This window comes from Chamaea fasciata, unplaced genomic scaffold, assembly GCF_029207755.1.
Source record: "Chamaea fasciata isolate MVZ Bird 193981 ecotype frontalis unplaced genomic scaffold, bChaFas1.0.hap1 SCAF_3, whole genome shotgun sequence".
In the NCBI taxonomy this organism is placed as follows: domain Eukaryota; kingdom Metazoa; phylum Chordata; class Aves; order Passeriformes; family Sylviidae; genus Chamaea; species Chamaea fasciata.
This window is the reverse complement of record NW_027094088.1, coordinates 78,580,221-78,605,879: the sequence shown is the minus strand read 5'-3', so window position 1 is coordinate 78,605,879 and position 25,659 is coordinate 78,580,221. Positions and strand designations below refer to the sequence as shown.

Here is a 25,659-nt window from a genome sequence, read left to right as displayed (position 1 = left end):
TCATTCCCAAGATGTATGATTCTTTACACAGTTTTCCTTAACCTGTTAAAGCCTTCCCCATACACAGGCTCTACAGCTTCCTCCACCAAGCCTACAGCAGCATTTCATGGGGCTGTCCGATCCCTATGGGAATCGGATACACAATATCACACTAATAACAAGCTTTGTTCATGGGCTGGGATAGTGGTTAAAAGCGGATTGGATGAAATTTCCTAGCTGAAATGTTGATATTGAGAGGATGTTATCAGCTAAAATCTGCTCCTTAAGACATCATTAGTCCAACACGATGTTGGGTTCAGATAATGGGTTTCAGCAAAATGATTATTTTTTCTTAAAAGCTGTCAAGTTTCTCAGGAGGCTCCTGGGTCCAGCTTTAATCTGTACTGTTTATTGCATTATTTGCTAGACTACTTGATGTATTTCCTGCTTTAGGAAAACTGTCCCACAAATTTGCATCTTCCCACTATTTTTACTCTCCAAAGCAGATATGAGGGCTGCAGAGCCAGCTCAGGAAGACCTGTCCTGACTGGAGACAGCACCAGTATCAGCAAACACCTTACCTTACCTCAGTATGAGAAGGTAGCTGACAATGTGCTTGGGTTGCAGATCCTGGGAAGATCTATACAGGACCTCGTCATACCTGTGAAGGAAGGAAAGGATTGTTTGGTGCTGAAGTGGTACAAGGTGTACTCAGATGGAAGTCTCATCAGACTTGCTTAAGTCAGGACAAGCACACAACCACAGCTGCAGAATTAGCAAAACTAACCTTCTGAAGCAGACCTAACCCGTATCATTAGCACACAACTGATTATTCCTTCCTTGTTCACTCATTATTGAAGGAGATTGCTTCTGCTCCTCATCATGCAAACAGCTCAGAGGGGCAGGCTATAGCAAAGAGAACACAAGAGCAGTACTTGCTCCAGGAACATTATGTCTGGTTTTACACCTCAACTCTAATTGTACGTTTCTAGGAGCAAAAAACATGTGTTAAATAACCAAGGAAGTCAAAATAGTCCCTTAGAGGACATTGCCTTTAGTAAATACAGCTTAGAATTTTAAGTAGATAAAAGGAATCTTGCAACATTAGAAAAAGACAAATCCTGGAATACAGAATTACACAGAATGGGTCAAGTTGGAAGGGACCACAGTGGGTGATCCAGTCCAACCTCCCTGGTCAAGCAGGGTCATCCTACATAACTTACACAATACACTCAACTTTGTAAGACAGTATTAAAGAGGGCAGTACAGGCAGTCATGAGAGCTGTGTTTTTTCTTCATGTGTTTTGCTGTCCTTTTTCACAGACTGCAAGAAGGTACCAACACCTCTGGGGCTGAAGAGATTTCAGATTCCAAGTGGGGACTGGACTTCCTGATTTCTGCTCAGCTCCCAGGCCCATCCCTGCCAGCATGTCCAAGCTGAACTGCCATCGAATCTTCCTCTCTTAAAGACAAGCAGCAGAACTGGGGAGTGCACTGTGATAACGACAGCTCAGCAGTCACATAAGAGTATAAAAAAATCCCAAGAAACAACTCACACGTTTTCTGTGAAATACAGTGGAACTACTGGTCTTGCTGAGAGCTGGCTGGCCCTGCTGTTGCTCAAGAGAGCAAACAATGGACTGCAGGCAGACCTCTGGAGGCCGTTACAGTTAATGGTAGGGCTCTGCAGCCCACATGGGCAGGTCAAAGGAGCCACCTGGTGCACTGGCATGACTTTTGGAAGTCCTAATTTTAAACAGATGACCTCAGGAAGGTCTTAGTATGGTCAAAAAAGTTAACTTGCTGGCACTGCGGTGTGCAATGCAGTATACAGGAATTAGGGAAGCTTTGGTCACTTCTGACTCCATCACAGGCTGCGCAACAAGGACAACTCCCTTGTCTCCATAGTTTAATTACACATCTATGAAATGATGAAAACAGAAACTGCTGAACTTTAAGACTGAATTAATGAAGAACACTACAGCTATTAACAGGTACGAGTTGTGCATGTTCAGTAGCTCTGAAGGATGCTGAGCTTCTGAATGTGCATGCACATACTCCATTTACCTCACTGCCTCTCTCTTTTCTCACAGGACAAAAACAGAACATGAGGGACCAAGCAAATCTGCAGCTAAGTTATACAGAGCTGAGCTCACTTTTGTGAAGACAAGAAATAATTAGGAGGCTCATGTACAAAGAGTATGTTCCAAATACTGCTTTTTCCATCATATGGCTTCTAAAGCCACGAACATTTCAAATATTGCAATCCACGTGGCACAAAAGGCAAGTCATTGCCTCAAACAGCCATTTTTTCTTATTATCACGCAGTCTGTGCCCTCTCAATAGATCAGTGGCATATCCAGATATTTATTTCACAAGAAATGGTATTTGTAAAGAAAACTAGACAAACCTGAGAAGATGCTGAAGAACACAGATGGCATCTGGCTCTAGCAAGCACGCCACATTTACATCAGTTAGCTCTGGATTCCCATGCATCTGTTCTAAACTAAAACATAAGAATGGAAAACAAATGTTGGAAGAAAACCACCTCTCAGCAATGCTGAACAAAAAAAACAGTATTCTGTGTTTTTAAGAAAACCGGGTAGGCTCTGCTCAAGCTGAATGGAACACTGAGACAGACTAGCTGACTTCAACCTAAGATTAAAAAAAAAAACCCATTGTGCTGGCCATTCAATTATCAACAGGATTAGAGATATGCATGAACAACAGGTCCAGAAGCTAAAAGGACTAGGGAGGTAGTTTTTCCCCCACTAATGGTACTCTGGAGCCACCAATATCTACATGGGAAGGGAGTACAAGAGGCTGGCACGTTCTCCCTGAATACCACGTCCTTGCTGCCACTGCCACAGAACATCAGGCTGCTTCACACCTTTGGCCTCACCCAAAGGAAGGGATCTGGCATGAAAAGACATATTGAGGTCTGCTCTGGCAGTTTAGTGTAATTGATAAAACTGTTCAAAGTGTACTCTTCTAAAAAAATAATTAAACATGTCAGGTGTTTCACCTGAGTCAGCAGGAAGGGATCTCCTTTTAATCTTGGCTATCAACAGTGGGAAATAATGTTAAAAACAATCCCCTAGTTACTGTGGTAGCCAAAGCATCCAAGTTCTGTCATGTGGTGCATTTTACAAATATGGGCATTTTGGCTCCTACATCAGTTTCCTTAGTTCTAGGCAACCTTTCCTCATCAGTGACACCAACCACAGAGAAGCTGTTCCTCAAACTGAGAAACTACACGAACAGTTTGTTCAGTTCCACGGAAATGAGGTAGAAAATTAATTTTAATTGGCCTACTCTTCTGGGAAGTCTTAATGATTTCTATCTTAAACTCACACTTCTGCTGAAAAAGTGAACATGTATCATATTTAAGGAATTAGCACTACTACTTTGCAAAGCAGCAAGTAAATAAGATTAAAATTCATGTCAGACTGTGCTGTGTAGAAATGCTCCTCTTACCTATGGAGTCTGGCATGGGTGTACTGCAAGAACACACCTGTATCTCCCCGACTTTGGAGAGCTCGATCCCAGCTAAACTGGTAATCAGATGACAGGAGGCCCCGGAAGTCCTGGAACAATAATTGATGTCACCCAGACATGGCTCTTCATCTCAATCTGTAACTTCTCACAGACAATGCAAACCCTTCGTGAGGCAGCTCAGACTCACCTGAATTATGAGTGCTGCAAGACCAACCTTCTCTGCTGTCTCCACAGGATCTTGGAGCTCTTTGGTTGCTGAAGGGAAACAGAAAAACATCGTTAAGTCTGCAGTACCACCATGACTCTCCTGCTCAGACTTGGAGATGCCAATAGAAGTGCAGATCTTCCATAACTGTAAACCAGCAATATGGAAATTGCCAGGATGCATGCAGCCAGGAGTCCAGGGTATAAATCTCTATTAAAAGCTGAAAACAGCTGTTTCACATGGGCTTTTTCCCACTTCCCCTCGTATGTGTAGCGCAGATTTTGAGGTAAGAAGGGTTCATTACGACAGACTATGCAGGCTACCCTGAATTCCTCTTCACAATTCTGACAGCCAATCTCCAAGGTCAGGGAAATGCAGATTTTGTTGAAAAACTGATAAAAAGCTCTAAGTGGTACAAGATGCATAAACAAAAAAAGAGAAGTTGTTCCAAAGGCTAATGGACCATTTGGATGTACATTTAGGGAGCATTCCCACCACCCACTGTAAATATCTGAACTGGGAGAATCACAGAATGCTTTGGATTGGAAGAGACTTTTAAAGATCATCCAGACCAAAACCCCTGCCACGTGCAGGGACACCACCTCCATGTCCCTTTTACAAAGAAAATCAGCTGTTTTAAAAAAGCTGAGGAGGCAGAGCCAGGAAGATGCACACTACTTAAGCTGATCAGATCACTGGCGCAATCAAGCGCCTAACTCCAGAGAGCACAAGAGGGGGCAGCATTTCACTGGGAACTGCACCAGGAGAAAACGATCCTGGAGCCACAGCCCGAGTGAGGCGCAGGCAAACCCCGCCTTCAGCACGGTCTGGGGCAGAGCAGTGACCTCCCGGGCACCGGGGAACAGCAACGGGGCTGACAGGGTGACAGGGCAGCAGTGGCAGGCAAGTGAGGGTCGCTCCTGCCAGAGAAAATTGTCAGAGCTATAAATCCTTTGGATGAAATCTGCCTGATCCCTGAACTCCAGCCCCAGATCTACTACTGACTCGTTTGTCCCTCCAGAAAAAAAACAATTGTTGCCCCCAAAAGGGAGGTACCTTCCTTCCCCAGTGCATGATGAAATAATTTCACTGAACGTCAGAATTTGCAAATCTAAAATTTAGAGGAGTTCACAGAGTTGCAAAGAATTATTTTAATGTTGTTTATATTATGGGAAGTAAAAAAAGAAAGAAAAAGGGCATATTGCTGTGGTTAGTGCAATACAGGGAGAAGTGAAATGTGGAAAAGATGACACAATGTGATCAACACAGAACATCAAAAGAAACTAGTAAGATCTGAAATAGCTAACTTTTTGTGGAAGTCATGTTTTGCAACATCCTTGAGCGAACTTCATTTAAAACATCTTCCAGAAAAATTACTTCTCCTCTCCGAGTCTTCATGCCTTGAATTAGACCAAAAGACACATGCTGGCACCTGTGTTGAGAAGCAGCAGGACCAAAATTATAATTCAATCGAGAGAAACATTTGCAGTGTTTTTTCAGAGCTGGATTCTCCATCAGGAAACAGCAATAACAGCTGAATAAATAACACTCCAACGTGGGAAGCTCAGTGATATAATCAGTGACTCTCATTTCAGCAACTAAGCTCCATACTTATTATATAATGGGAAAATTATGATCAGAGTTATGCTAGCCTGGTCATTTGTGTGCTTTCAGGAATCTCTTGCTACTAGCTTTAGTGCAGAGGCCTCAATGCAATAATTTGCAATAAATTGAGGAGAGGCAGGATGTAGACAGATCAAATTACTGTGGCAACAGATATCTCTTAATATAATTAGAAAAGGAGTCATAATAATTCTATTGTGGCCACATTAAACTAAAAGTATAATTAATCATTGCTAATAATAAAGTATTCATTGTTTCTGCTCGTAATAATCCCAAGACTTATTCTTGATCCAGAATCTAAGGTAATTTTAGCACAACTTTAGGCACTGTGAAAGTAGGCAGGCTGGTATTCCTGAAGGCTAAAACTCTATATTTAACCACAAAAGACATGCAGTCAGGCAGAGAGGAATATGATTTAGTCTAGAGATCCATTACTGACCTTTGCTCAGATTGCTAACAAGATTGGTAATTACAGTGAATAATAGCAGGGTTACACTTCCCTGCAATAGATACTTCAAGCCTGAAGCATGATCCAAACTCAGATTCTGATCTCTGCTAAAATAAAATACTTCAGGAGGTAGTAATTTAATATGTGACCACACAATATCCCAGAAGCTATGCCACGAAGTCTCTTAAAAACTGTTTCCCTTTTTCACATCAGGCAGCTATGAAAAACCTGTTAAACGAGAGACAGGGCTGTTTCTCACATCCTAAACACACGGCAATGACTCCACTCACTAATAAATCAGACCAGCAGGAGTGGACACATAGAATGAAAAGGCTGCTGGTAAGGACCTGAGGCCCACACTGCACATAATTCTGAGGGTTTGTTTCCCTGTTGGACTAGTACTAGTTGGGTCCTACAGGCCAAATGTCTGCTTGGACTCTGGACTCCATTACTTGCACACCAGCATCACATCTTGTAGTTTAGTTTCATCCAAAATGCCTACGTGATGTGTGCTATGGCATGGTGGATACCACCATGGATACCACCAGCAGGAGATTCTCCTCAAAAGAGCACTCCACTGAAATCCCACAGCACATATTATATACATTCTTGAGGAAAAAGAAATTTACCACCAAAACCAGTACATAACTATGATTTTTAAGTACATACCTTTCTGCCCAGTCATAACCCATGAGCTTCAGTATTTGGAATAAATGCTGAAAGTGATTACTTTGGCTTTTATCTGTCTAAGGAATAGAATTGATGCATATCAGAAAACACTACAAGTCTGATAAGGTTTCAACACACAAATACACAATACCACAGTGCCAGTAAGTCATTGCAAGCAAAATTAAGACCTACAAAGACAAGCAAGACGTGAAAATTGTGACAGCTGGAATCTATGGCAATGGGATTCTGAGTTATGTTAGAAAAATAAACCCATCTTTTCAGAAATTATTATTCCCAGGTCATGAAGGCAAAGACATGAAGTGAAAGGAAACCTTAATGTTCTTTTATTTTCTCATGATCTGAGAGCTGCCCATCAAACAAAACAATCTCCATCTTCCTTTCAGAACCCTGCTGCTCTTGTTAATACCCCTGGGTTACATCACCCAGCTCCAAGGGTCCTTTGGCTTAGAAACAGAACACCTCTTTGGCTGTCTGCTTCCAGAACCCACTAGTTTCTATTGTCTCCAGCATGATTTGTAGTTTTATATCATGAGGCAGGTCCATAATATAAAAAAAAGTACAAATTATCACAATTTCATAACCATGATGCATCTTGTGCTTTCTTCCACTTTCAGTTACACTCTCCTACAAACTGAAGTTGTTTCTGACTATATGTTACGTCTAACAGTCTTCATGTGTTTCTAGCTACAGCTGCTGCTATGAAGTTCATTTTCCTACCTAGTTGTTTTGCCTGCCTCACTCAGACTCCTTTTTATCCTCGTTAAAAAAAACAGTGCAGAGATAAGCAAATAATCACTATTTCCTCATTTGTTTGGTGTTCTGGGACAAGGGGCGAAATGCTTCTTTTGTGCTCCTTCTCAACTCTACCACTGTATCAAGCACCTGCCTCCTCTCTCCTAGCTCCTCAGAACCTGCTCTGCTCTGGGAATCACCTCTCCCTACTGACTCACAGGCAAGGCTGATGAATGGACAGCAGTGGCTGGTGCTTCAAACAAGGCCTTCCAAGTGCTTTCCCATGCACCTCACAGACAAGGTGCACCTTGGCACAAAACCAGACCTCTCTCATTAAGTGGCTGGCTCTCTTTAAGGTAGAAGTCTGCAGTCTGACAGCATGGATTATATTAATTCTCCTTCTATAAAAGCATTTTCATCTCCTTCCTGAGTGCAACATTCAGTGGAATCTTAGTACTTTAATAACTTGCTGCACGCTTTAAAATATTTTGAATATTTTGCTCATACCACTGCCTTTTTATGAAATAAGTAGGATTTTATGAAAACCTAAATTGGTTGATGCACTGATTTACAGCATTACAAGTAGTTAACAAATTTAATGTTCTTCAAAAGAAGTTGATCTGATGAAAAAAAGACAAATCTTATGAAATGAGACTCTAGAGTCTCTAAATAATTTTCTTGCAACAAGATTAGGATTCTGAAATATATTTATATTTAATTATTAAAGACTAAAATCATTAGCATTCTCATTTAATCCCATGAAGTCTTCCTGCCTCCAGTAACACAGAGTGAAGTCCTAACTCACTAGAAAGCAGTGCCACAAAACAGCAGCAAAACTCAGCAAGGCTGACAGTTCCCTCACCAGGCTGTCTGTCCCACAAGAGTCTCCTAAGAGCTTGTTTCACTCTTTTATTTTATGACCCACTTTCTCAGCCCTCAGAAAGTCAGAAACTATAAAAATACTAACCATGTCCTCTGAAAACCATACAACCTGAGCAAGGCTGGGAGGACAGGACAGGCTAATCTGTCATTTCCCACCTGAATGAGACATTGGCTATGATGGGCACATCAATCACATCACAATCTGGCTCTGCTGTGTATCTCTTTGGACTTGAAGGAGACCAGGGAGGCCCAGGCAAGGAATTAAACAGTGCCTGGAGTTCAGCTACAGCAGCAGTCTGCTCAAGACTCTTGCTCCTATGCTTGCTCACTCCATTAGCTGAAAGTTCAGCTGACAACCTGATTTGTGCAAAGTAGACACCCAATTATTCTTTTTTCTAATTGTTCCTTCTCCATTGGTCCTTGCTACACCTCCTGGTATACCAAAGACAAAAAATTGCCCACCCACATGAACGAGACAGGAAACATCCTTAACATCTGATGCATTGCACTTTCACAGCACATTGCCTTTTGATGCCAATGAACTCACTGTTCCAGGCAGCAGGGACAGAAAAACTCCCACCAAAGCCAAGCAATTTCCCCTCAGAATAACCAAGAGGTCCCTGTTCTATGACAACATGTAAGAATGGCAAGCTATAGGAAACTTCCTGAAGACTGAAGCTAAAAGGCGGAATGTGGTTTAACCAGAAGTTGCACTTCAAACTGTATATTTAATGTTTTGCTTACTGATCTCTCTCTCTGCATCTTGTAATGTATCACATTATATTGACTTGAAAAAGCTGTACAGAGAAGGTACAAGGACATTACCAAACATGACCATGATTGGATACAGATTTTTTCCTCATGTTACTAATTCTGGACTTCATATGAAAGAACATGGCTTTCATAATTCTCTTTTTCCTAAATCTAAGAAAAAGAAGATGTAAAAGCATCACATGAAATCTCCTTGCTAATATGAAATCAAGAAACAGTTTCAGATAAGTAAGGAGACAGTCCTGCTATTCATATCCATTATTGACACTGTTAAAATTGTGAAAACACATAATAATGAAACCAATAAAAAAAGATTCCCTGTCTACAACTGCTTCGTTCAGATTGATTAAATAGCACTTTATGTGCAATTTCTACATAATGAAACTAAGGCATTGTTCAAAGCCATAAAAATGTACATTTCAGATAAGACATCAAGACTTCAGAGTAGACTTAGATTCATTTTAGACCATTAATTTCTAAATTAACATTTAAAAACCCTTTCTAATACTAACAGCTTTTTCTGGTTTGTTTAATTATTAATTACAACATTTATACAGAAAATAAAATGTCAAATCAAGCAAGAGTTCCTTTGAAACTAATTGCAATAAATTTTCATAGTAGAGAATAACTTCAGAGCTAATTTTCATGAAATCATAGAATAGGCTTGGGTTGGAAAGGACCTTAGATCATCTTGTTCCAACCCCCTGCTGTGGGAAAGGACATCTACTGTACCAGGTTGCTCAGAGCAGCATCCAACCTGGCCTTGAACACTTCCAGGGATGAGGCATCCACAGCTTCTCTGGGCAACCTGTTCCTGTGCCTCAGCACCCTCACATTGACAATTTTTTTTCCCACCATCTAATCTAAACCTACTCTCTTTCAGTGTAAAGGTATTTTTCAACCATTCTGGGGGCCATCCACTGAAATACAACAAAGAAATACTGCCACACAGAGGCACAGCTGCTGGGCAGTAAGGGTGTTCATTTTACTGCCAAAAATACTGTGTGTCAAAGTCAAATTGCAAGCCAGAGGCCCCTGGGTTACTGGAGAGAGTCAGCACACACAAAAGTGTGTGCTGAATCTAGAATTACCTACCACATAAATCATGGTATCCCAGCTGTGCTTATTCATTCTGTCAATAGCAGCCGCAAGATCTCTGAAAGAGATAATGAGAAACCATTTGGACTTTCACTCAAACATACCTCACTACTTGCCCCTTAGAAAAACAACCTGCTTTTTATAGAGGGGAGAGGACTTCCTGAATAGAAGGATCCATGTATGCCTTACATATAAAAAAAGGATGTGTATACTTTGCTGATGACACATCTAAAATGTTTTTTTAAACCACTACCTAGGAAAATTACTGGGGAAACAGTTCTTTGGTGCAGAGTAAGCCCTGTGTCTGTCTGCCTGCTGGGACCTGAGAAAAACAACCCTTTCCTGGAAAACAAACCCCGTGTTCAGCCTTAACTTAATGGTACAAAGCTCATCTACACACACACAGGACTGCCACAGGAGAACCATCAGCCTTATATTGCAATCTGAAAAAAGCATTTGCAATTGCACAAGACTTGTTATGGGATGCTTAGGGAAGGAATCAAAGGTAAGAAAAGAGAAGGAAAAGGTAACAGGGATGGGTGGCTTGTAAGTTGATTTCTGGTTCTAAGTTTGCCTAGTTCTGTCCTGCACCTCATCAGCACAGTCTTCTCCTGTGTTCCCATGAAACTCCATTTCAAACTCTCCTGGGTGAGGGGGCTCTCTCCTCTCTGTGCACATGTATTTGGAGTGTCAGCAGCTGGAGCTGGGGACTGCAGCTCATGTAGGGCCATGCATCTGTGGTGTCACAGACTGACAGGACCGGGCAGAAGTGAAATGAAGTGGTAACAGCTGGAGGCTGACCATGGGTCACAAGGTGTCTGCTGCCAACAGCTGGTGTGAGGGCACACATCCTCATATGACTGACCGCAAATATCAAGCTGAATAGCCAAGTAGGTAGGCAAAGTATCCTGGGAAGTCTCCAGAAGTGCCTGCAGAGATGAGGCACCCAGAGGAGTCTGTACTGTTTGCATCAGAGGATCCAGACCAAATGCTGGAGAGACCACAGGGACCTCCAGGTACTGGAGGGATACACAGTGCATGCACAATACACATGTATATTACTTACATTGTTAAATAATACACATATCACATACATAATACAAGTATCTATGTCACAATATATATCACACACACATGTATCTATACAGGTACATACACGTGTCTATTTCTTCACAGGAATAGATACTCATCATCCTAATCACCCAGAGGGGAACAAAATGCCAGCTGTGCTGAGTGGTTTTGGCCCTATTGAGATCAGGTGCTCATGCTTATTCCTTGCTGACCTGTAGGCATGGAGCTGGAGCATCTTTGTCTCTATTTGGCTACAGGATTCAGCAGCTCCCCAATGTACAGGATTAATTGTAGCATCTCTCTAATACCCTTGCCTTGAAAAGCTGTACAGTGTTTATTTACCCTGAGGGCTAGACACTAGATTTATTTACATTCCTGGCACAAAGAAACTGTTAAGGTTTCCATATTAAAATACCCAAGAGGAATTCTAGGATACTGATGAGATGGCTGGAAAACAGCAATAAAATTGATGTTACAGTGCTGGTGGTCCACTGAGTCAATGAAGACATGGCTGAACAAGCAATTTTTTCCTGTATCACACCATCAATAAACATTTTAAGCAAAGGCCCTTTTAAAACCTTTATTATCTGGCTGCTATTTATTAGATCCAGACTTTCAGCTTTGTTTTCAAAGTTAGTAGCTGGATAAAGTAATATGATTTATGCAAAGAGCAGATTTACTAACATTACTGGGGGGAAGAAAATATTCAAAAGCTATTTTCATCCCGTTATAGTTACATTGCTAGTTTCACTTACAGCTATCCTAGAAATAAAAAGTTTCAAAATCCATGCCATCAAGTGTGCTCATTCATGTTCAAAAGTTCCCTGGCAAAATGACTGGCAGTGAACACAGATGGGCTTATACCTGCCTTGTTATGTAAAGAGATGTCCCATCACTGCGCATGACGGTGGAAACTGCTGAGAGGTCTTTCTTCTCCGAGAGATCCACAACTCCTGTCCCCTTTCTGTAAGTTGAGGGGAAATGCTGATGTCACTGCAAGCTATTACACAGGTAAGTGCAGGTAAGGCTGAGGTCAGAGCCAAAACCAAGGCCTCTTGCCACAAACCCCCTCCCTCTAGACAGTCCCATTCTTTTTCTTTGAATGACCGTCTCCTTTAAGTCTTCTTGAAGACTTGTTCCTGTAAGTTTGCTGTCACCACTGCTGATGCCAGGGAGCAGCCTGCCCACATTCTGGGGCATTCCATGATTACAGCTTCCATCCCAGTTCAGCCAGGCACCTCTTCCATCAAGGCAATGATCTCAACTAATTCTGCTCATTAAATGGCACACACAGGTACCAAACTAATCAACAGCCTAAAACACCTCTAGGAATTGAACACTGCCATTGCACCCGATTTGTTAAGGCCAGGCTTTAGTCATAGAAAAGGAAAATGTAAATTTTAGCTGTGACTGCGCAAATCCTGATGGTCTTCTGCTAGACCTGATACCAAAACCACATAAAGAAAACTCTTCTGCTCACATTCTGTACAGACCTCACTCATCTAGTTTGAAGTGCAACTGAGATGTTAAATAAGCTACACCAATAGACTGAATATGTTCATACACTGTTTTCTGAAGAAGTCCTTTATCTTCCAACACCTTCAGAACTTCCTGGGCTTTCTCTTGGTAAAATGATTCTCCAGAATATTCATCAAAGTGCACTCCTAGACGCTGAAAAGTTACAAGAATATCAAAGAAGGGTAATATCGTTAAGATCAAGGCTAACCATTTTTCTTCAAATTTAGTCAGATGATAGGTCACAGATCAGACACAGTGCAAAGGTTAATGTTATTTCAGGAAATGTCACTTCACTGTTAAAGGAAAGGATGCTTGGATTTTGATTTAATCAATTTCTGCATTAGAATGAATCTCTCCCTGAGGTGAATATGGTGTTGGATGTAACATTCATGAGAAATCAGGCATAAACTGGTTAGGGCAATTCATACACAAATTCTGAGGCAAGTCTCTCACTTGCTGTGCTGGAGGTGAAACCAGTGGGCTGCAGAGGAGCCTGGACATGAAACCAACCCTATTTTAAGAGGATGCTAAAAGGAATTTTGAAAAGTAAAAGCTGCTCACAAACATTGCTGAGCGTACAGAAATCATCATCACCATGAAGGCTGAGGGTACATTCAGCACAGACAAGATGACCTTCACTGTCAAACATGGTCAGTTCATCAGTTCAATGCTTTTTACTTTAAATGAAATTGGGAGAGAAAGATCTAGCCGTACCACTCATCATGTGATCAATGATGGCTGACCTTCAAGATGCAGCTGCACACACAGCCCAGTACCTAATTACCTTCAGAGGTCAGCTTTCCACAAGAATTATCAAGTATCTCACAAAGGAGATCTTAACTTAGAAGTACTTTCTTGGCTACAGTGGTATGTTTCAGGGAAGAAGTTAAAAACACAGCCAGGTTATCTGGATTACAAACTGTTTCCCAATTTTTTTAAGAACAATTTTTCAGTCAGCGGCACAAACAGCAGACACTGAGTCCACTTGTGAGATCACAGTGTGCAACAGATGGCTGTGTGTTAGCTCAACTGCGCCTGCAGTGACTTCCTGCTGCTACAATTTCTTACACCCAGTTCAATATGCAACATTATAACAGTAGATCAGAAACGTGAAAACAGAGTTATTGTCTAATAAAATTTATTACATGGAAATTGTTAAATTTGCTGGGTTGTTGCTGACTTCAAAGATAAAGCAAAACTGAGCAATATTTATCCAACACTGATCTGCCTTGCTGCTTAGCACCACACTTTGAGCTTCAGGACTTCTGAGAAGGGAGAGTTAGTCTGAAGGCGAATTACCTGGACATCACTAAATAAAATGTATCTAGCACGTCAGCAACTGAAGTGACAGCCTGCTTGGATGAGAAACCAACTACTGTGCTTTTTCCAAGCAGAACGAGGCTTAGCCTGGCATACTGAGAAAAAGCTTCCCCACAACATTCTAAAGTTTACGAGAAAGGCAATGAATTGATAACACCAGAGCAATCTCTGATCCCAAGTGAGTCCACTGCTTGGCAGTCTCCTAGGTGGCAAAGGTGCTGTGCACTGTCAATTATGTTGATGAAGCAATAGAGAAAGAGACCATTTGACCAGCAACACAGAAAAAAAAATATTTGGATGATTTGTACCTTATAAATCCGGATGTATTCCTCAATACTGAGGTCTCTAAATTGCTTCCAAATTGACAATGTCTGCTCATCATGTTCCTCCAGCTTTCTAAAGAAATCCTTAGCCAGCTTTTTTGTGTTTTCATCTTTTGCTGCTTTGTTAATCTGCACATACACCTAAAATATGACACTGAAAATGTTGAGACAGTGTAATTCTCTCCTCCAATAAAAACAGCTCTACAAGAACAATACAAATACATTTAAAGATGACATTTTTAACATCAAAATTTTAAGAGACTCGTTAAAGCAACACATTCCCCATTTAAAGAAAGAATGAATAGCCAGCCCAAAGCCCAATAGGAAAACATACAGCTTATCTTGAAAGAAGACTTATGCCCTAATTCCTTACTACTGTCACTATCCTCCTCTTCATAACCTTGAAACAACCGCAGCAGCAAAATATGGAAGAACTAATTTATGCATGGAAGGGAACCTATCACGGACTTTTAAACAGCAGACATGTCTTCAGAGGACCACAAAATTGACATTTATGGCAACTGCACTGCCTAAAATTGAGGCAGCAGGTGAAGCAGAAAAATCCTTGATAGACTCAGTATTTTACAAGCTTATATTCATAGGAAAGATTGATTTCACACACCAGCAGAAAAAGCACCACTTTGCAACACGCCTCAGTTTTTGATACAGCCAGACATACAGCTGAACACTTAAGAACTGGGAATAACTGAGAAATTAATTTGGTCTCAAACAACTACTGTTTTAGAATCTTTTGCATCTTGACTGAATACTGTTCTCTGCACTTAAAGGCAATCTTTTTTAAGGTCATAAAGCCTACATGCTACTGCAATAGCTGGTATTTTGAAGCTTTAGTGCAAAATTCAAGTATAAAAAAAACAAGAACCCTGACTGACAAAGCCACATTAACATCTGAGATCTTTCCTTTAGAGGATGAGGGCTTGAACTTTAACCATCCAGGAATATTATTGCCCACCTATCCCCATGGTCACTGGATCTGTGCAGATAAGTACATAAACCCCTCATGTGTATTGTACCTGTATCACACCCAGCACGGCTGCCACAAAGATCATTTATGAGCACCATATTTGAATGGAGCAAGCCAACAAACCATAACCTGTTTAATCCGGGAAAGACAAATCTAGTTGGGCTTCTCTGAACTTACCTCAAAAAGGTGTTGCAAAGGACTGGATTTTAGTTTCTCTTGGTTGCCAAAGGATTGGAAACCAACACCCAATAAGCCTTGAATAACAATTACATACAGAGTTAGAAGACAGACCAGAGTATATTGATAGGTTACTTTTGTAAGTCTAGTCTTAACACTGTAACATTTTAAAACAATATAATGCTGTATGCTACAAGAAGAGAATCAAAAGAATAACCTAATATTGCACTGCATAAACACCAACCCTCCACACTCCCCCAGAAATAGCTAGAAAATAGTAAGATATACTATGTTGATTTCTCAATTCCTCCTGAAAGGAATTTGTGTTTCTAGACTTGCATAGAAAATGATCTTCTACACAGCAACAAGATGTAAATGAGAAGCCACACAGTGGAAACTGTCCAGCAACAGAAAATGCTCAGAAGGCCTTGTTTTGCTTCCTCCCCTATTAGTATTATCATTTTAAGTACAATAAGAACTGGGATACAACACAGAATTCCTCATACCACTCATGCAATGTTTTCAAGGGAAATTTCTGCTGCCTGCTTAGAATATGCAGCTTTTTATGAGCATCCAATTTGGCTTCAGGACTTTTCAAAGAGCCATCTAAAAGGTAAAGAAATCCAAATCCCAATCTTTTTGTCTAAATGAAAAGACCCCATTAACTCCTTCAGAAACAGAGCAGTATTAACCTGTCTCTTAGATTATCCGAGGCTGACTTTAAGGCCAGCTTATTCCTCTGAGCTGACAAGGACCAGGACTGATGTAGGAACAGGTATGCAGGTATCCCTTGGGAAAACTCTCTGCAACTAAACAAATAGCACTGTCTCAAAAACCTCCCTCTTAGAAACATTGAGTACAGAAGTAGGCATGGCAGACTTTAAGAACAGGTTAGGTTTTAGGAAATAAAATTAGTCCAATCCTACTGAAAGGGAGTTTAGTTAAGGACAGCTTGTTCTGTGAGCAATCAGAGCTGGGTTTCCTAATGATCTCTCTTAGATATTAGTGTACCTAAACATTCCACCATTCAATGCTGACTTCACACTCCAATCTCCAGCACAACTGTCAGTCTTTATTCAACCCAAACACATCCTTCCACACATTTTCTGTCTTTTCCATAATGTCCCCAGACCTTGTTACACTCACCAGCAAATGGCAAGGTGCAGCACATGCTTGAACTGACTCTGACTTCAAGGTGCTGACTGGTTAGCCAGCAGGTCTTTCTCTCCCAGAGGTCAATACATTCATTGTATTTCTACCCTTACTCAGCTGCCAACTGTCGTAATTCCAAAAGAAATTCATTCCCTTGGAGATATTTTTGTCAGACCTGGCTAAAGTTGCCCAATGGGTTCAAAATTTATTAGGAGTAGAATGACAGGAAGACAGATGGACAGTGTGACCGCATTTCTTACCTTAAGAAACCTGCCTCAAAACTGCCTAAAGGCTGAGGGTCTCTCTGCTGTGCTTCAGGAAAATATGTTTGCAGTTCTAATATTTTAAAGCCTCTGACAATAGCAGTTGTAAAAGCAGCTGACAGATCGTTAATTACAGCACTGCTTCTGAGAAAGGACCACTACAGTAATATTGTGATGCTGTAACTCTGTGAAGCATGACTATTATTTGTTATAATACCTGCCATATGTTTGAGCTGAGCCAGCCCAAAAAAAGAGGGGAGTATCTACTTTGAAAGCAATAACTGGTACTACTAGGTCAAAAGCACGATTCTAAGAGCTGTGTGCTGCACAAATGGCACACATGTAAATAACAGACATTGTGATCTTTATACCTTCAGGAAGGTTTATATTAAAATACATAAAATTCCTGATATTCAGACTTCAGAGTGCTATTCAGTATCTTCAAAGGCAGACTGAATGAGGTCAGCTGAGAAGCCTTTTATCCACATGGCATTTCACTGCTTAACTGTCATTGCCACATTCGTTACAGAATAGCCTAATGATAAAATTATATCTAAGGGGCAAACATGAATGAAACATGCAAGGATGAAATTTACTCAATTTTTGATGAACTCATTCTGTATTCAATTCCTATGAAACATATCATAAGCAAAGAAAAGCTCTGCTACAAGCTCCCATTTCATTAGACACAGGATCAGGAAAGACAAGCTGCAGGGGAAGTAATTTAATAAAGGAAAGAATGTTTTAACACCGCTCTCACAGTCCTGAGAATTTGTTACACTGCACTGCCTGAAATCCAGGAATTTAGTCTAGAAGGAGAACAGGTAGAACTGAATGTATTTTAGTTATCTACATTTTTAGTTATCCACAAATCTGAATATAAAAATAGAGTCAAAGTAGGGTATTGACTTTAAATTTTTAACCCAGTTCTGTTCATAAAATTGATTTCTTGATGCCCCCAAAAACCACTGAAACTGGAGCAGGCAGCATAAGGGCTAGAATAACCAAAAGTGACCACTTAATAGACATTGCACTTTGTGTTTACCATTTAAACATCAATCAATGGACAGTTTCCAGAGCGTATTGCAAAAGAAATGAGGATTTTTATAGTTTTCAGGGGTGTACCAGGTTTCAAGAATGAGGAAGTGGGCATGATTGCCTTTTTTTAAAGTGCCTAAAAATATGCCAAAACCAGCTTTTTGGGGGAAATTAGAAAAGGAGAGGAGAATATAGATCAATTTAAAATGCAGGATTAACAATAGAAGTCAACAAAGTTGTGAATGCTATGGATGGGTCAGCTGCCATAACAGAGGGATAACTATAGATCCAGAAATGGGACATAAATGATCTCTGGTGTGGGAATAAATATCAAGCCATGCATCCTCAGGCTGCACTTGAGAGGACTTTTCAGTCCCCACTGATCTGGTGATTTCAGAAGAGATGGGGGTGCCCATGTGTGTGCATACTGGACTGATGGTGCAAGTGAGTAGAGACTGGAAGACTTTGTCCATCTACACACCTCTCTTCTGCAACATTTTAAGGGAAAATTGAGTATTTTGAGGAAAGTGTAAGGATACGTAAAAGAAGAAACTCCCTGGGCCCCAGTGTGCCAAAATGTGGTTGTTGTGTAATTATGCTCAGTGAGTAATGAGAAAAGAAACAACAACAACAAAAAACACCCCAAACCAAGCAACCAAAGAAACAAAATCCAAACCCAAACCCCAAACCAAAACATATAACCCCCAAACTACACACTTAGTCTGAGAGAGGAGCTACTGAGGGACAGAGGGACAGTTTGATAAATTTGGTCCTGCTATTTCCTGGACATCAGTACAGGTCATACTGCTGATCGATCTGTCCAGATAGTTTTGTTCAGATTTTTAAAGGAAATGAACTATACATTACCCACATGGAAACAAGGTATCTTTCCTTATGAGCACAGAGTGAATCCAATGGGCCTACAAAAACTGAAGCTGGAAACCTAGACCACAGTACACAGTATGAAAGGGCACAGCATAAAAAAATATTGAAACATACCAAACTGCATGCCCCAGTCGCCAAGGTAATTTATTCTTACTACTTCATGTCCCAGGGCAAGTTTGAGATTCGCTATAAAATTCCCTGGTAATGAAACAAAAATGATGTTATTATTCAGTTGTAGGTAGTCTGTCATCCCTATGGAACAGTTTTCTGGTTTTGTATCATCTGTATTCAAAATGAAGAGGAAAAGCAATCAGATGGAATACTCCACAGGATTTGCTAAACACCTGACAACTGAAAGCAGCAGTAGCAGTCAGAGTGAAAAGCAAGCTCCTTTCTGAGCAGGAAAAGAAAGGCTGTGCATCTGAACAGTGCCACAAAGTGTCTCACAAAACAGGGATAAAAACGTACACAGGTGGATGTACAAGCACATATTGCAAAGCATAAGATCATGAACAACCTTTTAAAGTCATCTTGTAATCTCACAAATACATGGCATTATACATAATTCCATCAGTCAGGCAACCTCATACCAGGCTAGGCAAGCACTCAAAATTCACAAACTGCTGTTAACTGTGATGCTACATCATCAAGTCCTGAATCTCTAAAGACTGTTGGAGCAGTTCTGAGCTCTGCACTTAACAGACTATGTTCCAAACTTGTTATATCATATAAGGACATACATATATATATGTTCCAGCTGCTCTTACAGCAAAAATTCTTCATTAGTTACAATCTTGGAATTATAAAGAAGAAAACCCTACATCCCTTCCTCTGTTTTCCTGTGTTTCAAGGTAACTTTTAATTACAATACTGCTGTAAAGGATGCAGAGAGCTCTCTCCTTGTATTGTTATAATATCATAGCTTGCAATTACTTTCAATTCCATTATCTGTAGTTAATTAATTGTTTTACTCTGGGCCAAACATTGATCTACAGAACTATTTGTGAAAGTGGTTTTTTCCTGTAACAAAGGATCCAGAAATGGAACATAAAAACCTCACTTTCACTTAACTATCTGTCCATGGAAGAGGCAATTACTTTATGTAATTAATAACTATACACGATGAATTAAGTATGATTAAAAACTAACACATTACTAGATGCACAGATTTTGCAGGATTCTCTGCTGCAACCTACTAGTTTTTATTGTGAGATTAGGAAATGAGGGAGAAATATAGTTTTCCATATACCATGAGAGCACTGCACAAGAAATTTATTAACGATTCTATTAGAAATTGCAGCAACCATCTCAGTAATACTGGCATAAAGTAATTAGCACATAAAACCAAGCTTTTTGCAGGACAGCCACCAAGACATAACGATCTGAACTGCTCTGCAGTCCAGGGCAAATTGAGAATTAAAATTCAAAGGACTCTCGTAACACCTCAATGGAAACTGCCTTGGGTGTCTTTAAAGACCAATTTTAAGCTACTCCATTTATTATTCACAGTCATAAAACTGTATTAGGTGCGACTTAATAAATCTTCCAGCAACACAGCTCGTTCTTTTCTTCACTGCATAAGGAGCAGAAAGGTTTTAATTAGCAAGTTGAGCCTGACAGGCTCCTCACACCCGAGGAGTGAGATGCCAGCAGTGCCCCCCAGACAAGTGAGGCAGGCAGGCAAAGCGGCCCCTGCAGGAAGCAGTGAAGGGCACACTCACCTACGATGGTGGAGCGCAGGTGTCCGATGTGAAACTTCTTGGCAATATTAGGGGAGCTGGAACAGATTTTTACAAATGGTGTTTGCTCAGTGGCACAACTGCCAGATTATAAAGTTAAAAGAATTCAAGTCATGCACGCAGGAGAGCTGAAATCAAAGCCCCATTTTCAATTTTCCCATAAGATTCCCTGACTAGCTTCTGCCCTAGACAGCGAGTTTTCCTATCCAACCAGCCTTCCCTCCAGTATCAGTAAACAGACAGAGTTGTGGTTAAACCATCCCACAAACAAACCCAACAACAAAAAAAATCTAACCAAAGCCCAGCTGTGCTAGTGACAAAGAACCAAAAATATCTTCTCACTTTTTACAAGTTTTGGACACATAGATCATTCTCCTCATGTCTTTTTCAGAGATAAACCAGGACAAGAGATCTTGTGTACAAGGATCAATAATCAAAATTACATCTTTCCAGCAATGCCCACCTCCACAAAGAAAAACAACAATAACCAATTCCCTACACAATTGTTTGCCCAGATAAAAAGAAAAACAATAAAGTACAGCTATGAAAATTCAACCTCCAAATTAACGCCAAGTTCTTACTTTCCATGACTGTAGAAGCCTGCAGAGGGAATATTACCCAACAAAAATATTTACACATAAAAAAATCTGAGTCAGCCACTTTTCATTCCATGAGTAGCTCATGGAATTTAGTCAACAAAATTGCACTGGAAAAATTTTGGGGGGCAGCAATTCACAAGATTTAGCCAGACAAATGCCTGCCTGCTTTAAGGAGTCAGAGAAGAAGGTGTTAAGATGCAAAAAGAAATGAACTAGTGCCAAGATTGTTTCTTCATAACAAAATAAAAAGAAGCTTTCTTAAAAACTGAATGCTATTATGCATTAAATGAGAATATTCTTAATGGAGGGCTGTGTAAGGCATAAACTCCTTAAACACCAAAAACACATTCTGGGAAAAAGCCTCAATCCCTGAACATAATTTATATTCTACTTGGTGAATATATCAGAGTGCCAGATACAGCTAAATTTAATACTGGTTAATATGGTTTAACATCACATGCATCACACTTTACAGCAATGAATATCAACAAGAAAATATCAATCAGCAGACAAGGCAATTGTCTCAAAGGACCCCCCAGATGTGCTTACCTGAACTCAATCACTGCCTTTTGTCTAGGAATTGTAGAGAAAAGTTCACTTTTTACTCCATACGCTGAGCCATCTTTCCACACCTGCTGCAGCACAGTCTAAAGCACAATTTAAAACAAAACAAAAGTTTCATCAACAGACAGCACCACCAGGAAAACTGTTTACCAGCCACATAGAAGACCGATCCCACACTCTTTTTCATATTAGCAATTAGATGGTTGGTTTGTCAAACAAGTTCTCATACGCACATAAAAATACCACTAACTTTTGAAAGCTGTATCAAATAAAACAGCTGATCAAAAAAAAAAAATTAAGAGGAATTGTAGGCAGAGTTTTGGTGAAAATTAAGGCTGAATTTTTTTGAAAACCTTCTACTCTTTTAGTGCCAAAGAAAGCCAACTCTTCAATTCTAATGTGTCCAAACAACTCTTCTTTCTCTCTCCCATCTACAAGTCTGTGAGGCCAGTATGAATGATCTGTACTAAAATATGTCTGCTTTGAAGGTCTGGAGACTCTGTAAAATGCCTTAAAATATTCCTCAAGACAGTTTGTGTGAATATTATAAGTAATGTGCTCATAGCACCAAGTCAGTCCCTCCATAAACTGAAATGTGTAAGGTCACTCAGGCCAATGCACTTCAGACCTAATCTATGAAGCTGAATGAACTGGACAAGCTTCCTGAAGATAAGAAGTCTTTAAAAAGGTGAAATCAAGTGGAAATCTCACTTCATTCAGTGGAAATTTTTCTCATTTTTTTCCCACTCAAAAAATCACTTCAAAAATTTTCTGCAACAGCTATAATTTTTTTTTTTTTTTTAAGGAACAGCATCTGTAAAAAAGCCTTTAATTCTCTTCTTATTATGACACCTAAGAAGGCAAGCTAGACACATACACAAAATTTGCTTATAGACCTATTCTCTAATAGCCTTTGGCTTGGTTACAAGGTATATGTGTACTTCAGCCAGGATATTAAGGAATACACTTTCCCTTTGGGATTTTTTTCCCCTTGATTTTATTTTTTTTTTTTAGCAAAGTGTGTAATGAAAGATCTGCTATCAAATACTTCATGTCAGGTAAAAGCAAGAGTATTTACAAGATCAAAACTTTTGAGTTGTACACTGTAAAAACTCAAAGTAGATATAAATAAGCCTGCATTTTAAAGCAGAAAGAGAGGAAAAAAGAATGCTTATGCTTATGATTGTTAGTGAACAGTAGATGTATTGTTTCCTCACAAGAGGAAACTTTCTTGAGCTTCATTTCAAATTCTAGGCCTACATAAATCAGCAACAGGGGTCCTCGCGGAAAACTTGTGAAAGACAGTTTTACATAGAAAATACCTTCCTAAAACAACAGTAGGTATTCTACAGTTTTATACTGAGAAAACTTATTTTTACCTTAAAGCACTTGAAAGACACTACTCACCTTTGCTAATAATTCCCTGTTTATTGTAAAATTCACTGTTCCTGGACCAGCGCTGATTTCACTCACTACTGAATCACATTTTAGCTAAGAGAATAAAACAAAACAGAAACTCTAAATGAAAACAGGTGAACTGGAAAACTGTAATTCAATCCACTGTGAATATTAATTTAACCCACTGTAAACATTAAATGTTATTTATTTGTTTGAAGCAATCATAAGTGGATCATTTCATCAATTCTGTTGGAGAAGGAACAATGCTATTATTTCCCAGTCATGCTTAATAAGCTCTGAATATAACTCAGCTTGAAATGCCACACATATGTTCTACTTCAGACCCTGCCTGTGCACAGTCTGTTTTCTTTTGATTGGGAGCAGTAGTTGAACTCTTTGTACAGTCAAAAGCTGAGATACATTTGACAACTTACACAGTAGCTGCCAGCACTTAAAAAAAAAAAGTTTAGTGACAACATTCTGCAGTACCCAGTATGACCAAAAAAAAAAAAAAAACATATTAAAGGCCAATTTATTAAAAATCTTGTTTACAATTTCCATAAGGGACATGTCTTGAAAATTCTGAACTCATAAGGCATATTTGGCCAACCAACACCTAATGTCAACACAAATTTGGCTCTCTTCACACGGCAAGAGCTTTGGATCTCAAACTGTCAGGTTTGAGAGTTTCTTATTAAACTAGCTGTCTTTCACAGTCAAGAAGTTGCCTGGAAAAAGAGGGATGGAAAGCATATAAAAATCTGTCACAATCACCTTCTCATTCAGTCAGTATCTATGAGAGAGGCAAGCTATACATTCCCACTGAAACTCTTCACCACGGAGAGGAAACTGTACCCCCATGCTAGGTCTCCAGCTTAAGACAGTGATCTAACCAGGGGAAATCATAGTTAGCTTTGAAATTCTTTTATTTTCACAAGCTCTGCTAGCAACAAATTCCAATGCTAACTCACAGGCTACGTGAAAAAAAAAATATTGTGTTGACACTGAGTTTTCCACCTTACTGTTTTACAAATGGTCCTTTCTACTTATGGGGCAGAGAGAAAACAGAAATGCCCACTGGACTTACTCCACAACATTTGCTCTGATAAATGCTCTGATATGCTTTCTATATATTCTGTCATTTGTCACATCAGTTGTTTTCATCTCTCTTTAATAAGGGTGCTCATTTGTCCTCTCCTCTGCTTTAACAACCTCTTCTCCAAGTGCTCTCTTCTCCTTTAGTAACCAGATGTCCCTGTACCGAAGGCTTGGATTAGGATGCCACTCTGCAGTACTGAAGCACTAAAAAACCCAATACAACATCCCCTCCACAAAGAACTAACAGTACAAAAGTGAAGCAAGAATCAGCCAGCTAAATGAAAACAAAAGCCCATGGAAACAAGACCATTTTCAGTACTTCAGGGCACATTGTTTCATTTATTGTCTCACTGCCCTACTATTTAGGCTATTTGAGCCAACTGGAAAAACTTCCACCTCTTTTTGCCTAACCTAAATACCTTGTATTTCAAACATTGTGGCCCTTTTCTTCAGAAGTGACTAAGAGCATTCTTTTGAACCTACAGGCACTCCATCAACTATTTATCATGACAAAAAACAGTAATTACCTGCATTTTTCTATCTCTCTGCTAATTTTTGATACATGGTTATCTTTTGCTAGTTTATACATTGCTTACCATCTTTGGAAATGACATGACCAGTCTAAACAAATTGAACTAAATGCATCTCATTTATTCACCACCCAACAAAATACCATTCCTTAGAGAATATGGATTTTTACTTTCCTTTGTCTAGTTGGCATGGTCTATCTCGTTTGGGGGCTTGTATTGATGGTCTATTTTTCTCTACTGTTAAAATTGCTCCTCCCTGTAAAGTTGTAGGGCTAAATGTTTCAGGATTATTTACTGAGCCACAAACAATAAAGAAGGGAGGAAATTTTCAGCTTCCTAAACACTGAGAATAGCAGCTGTTTTTAAAATTACACACAAGGAAAAAACTAAAACTTCTTACTGTGATGATGCAGTCATTGAAACAGATTGAGAGGGAGGCTGCTAAATCCTTGGAGGCTTTTAACACCTCATTGGATTTCAGAAGTCCTTAGCAACTTCATCCAAAACACCTGCACTGGGGAGGATATGGGAACAGACAACTTACTGAGGTCCTTTCCAAACTGAATTATTTCACGTTTCTAGATCATCTTTCAGTTGTTTCAGAATTTTCGGTTGTATAACTGTGCATCATCAGTTCCTCATCCACCCAAGTCAGAATATTTATCTTGCTAGAACAGGTCCAACACATGGATAATTTCAACACCTCAGCAGTGAAGAATGACGTGAGAAAGAGTTTAGCTCCTCAGTAGTATTATAACTGGTTTTATTTGTCCTTTTTTCAGTATTAACACCCCAGCTACTGCCATTTCCCAAACTAGCACACCTGAAGAAATTCTTGTTCCAAGAAAACTCAATTTCTAACAGATAAGGATTTGAAAGTTAGGCCTATTTGTCCCACAGGCAAACTTTATCCATTGCCTTTCCAGAGCGGGGTTTTGCAGTCTTTGGTTTTCCAAGCTACCACACATTCAATTTCTTCCTCAAGTGCTGGGCAGCAGCACAGACCATGGCACACCCTTTAGACACCCACCCAACTACACCAGCACTATTTACTTCAAACTGTTTGAAAACAA

The 25,659-nt window shown here is 39.8% G+C and overlaps 1 protein-coding gene across 3 annotated transcripts in view; it reads right to left on the bottom strand.

The window, feature by feature from the left end:
• RARS2 (arginyl-tRNA synthetase 2, mitochondrial) overlaps window positions 1–25,659 on the bottom strand; it is a 29,259-nt gene that overhangs the window by 1,849 nt on the left and 1,751 nt on the right. For all 3 annotated transcript variants that reach the window (XM_066179579.1, XM_066179581.1, XM_066179580.1), the window contains 15 exons: window positions 22,968–23,051; window positions 21,546–21,643; window positions 20,380–20,435; window positions 18,773–18,856; window positions 15,321–15,397; window positions 14,144–14,299; window positions 12,562–12,668; window positions 11,866–11,961; window positions 9,924–9,984; window positions 6,423–6,499; window positions 4,990–5,114; window positions 3,665–3,732; window positions 3,457–3,566; window positions 2,390–2,485; window positions 566–640 (listed from right to left, as the gene is read on the bottom strand). In XM_066179579.1, coding sequence (XP_066035676.1) covers window positions 566–640; window positions 2,390–2,485; window positions 3,457–3,566; window positions 3,665–3,732; window positions 4,990–5,114; window positions 6,423–6,499; window positions 9,924–9,984; window positions 11,866–11,961; window positions 12,562–12,668; window positions 14,144–14,299; window positions 15,321–15,397; window positions 18,773–18,856; window positions 20,380–20,435; window positions 21,546–21,643; window positions 22,968–23,051 — 1,370 coding nt within the window. The remainder of the gene's footprint in view (window positions 1–565; window positions 641–2,389; window positions 2,486–3,456; window positions 3,567–3,664; window positions 3,733–4,989; window positions 5,115–6,422; window positions 6,500–9,923; window positions 9,985–11,865; window positions 11,962–12,561; window positions 12,669–14,143; window positions 14,300–15,320; window positions 15,398–18,772; window positions 18,857–20,379; window positions 20,436–21,545; window positions 21,644–22,967; window positions 23,052–25,659) is intronic.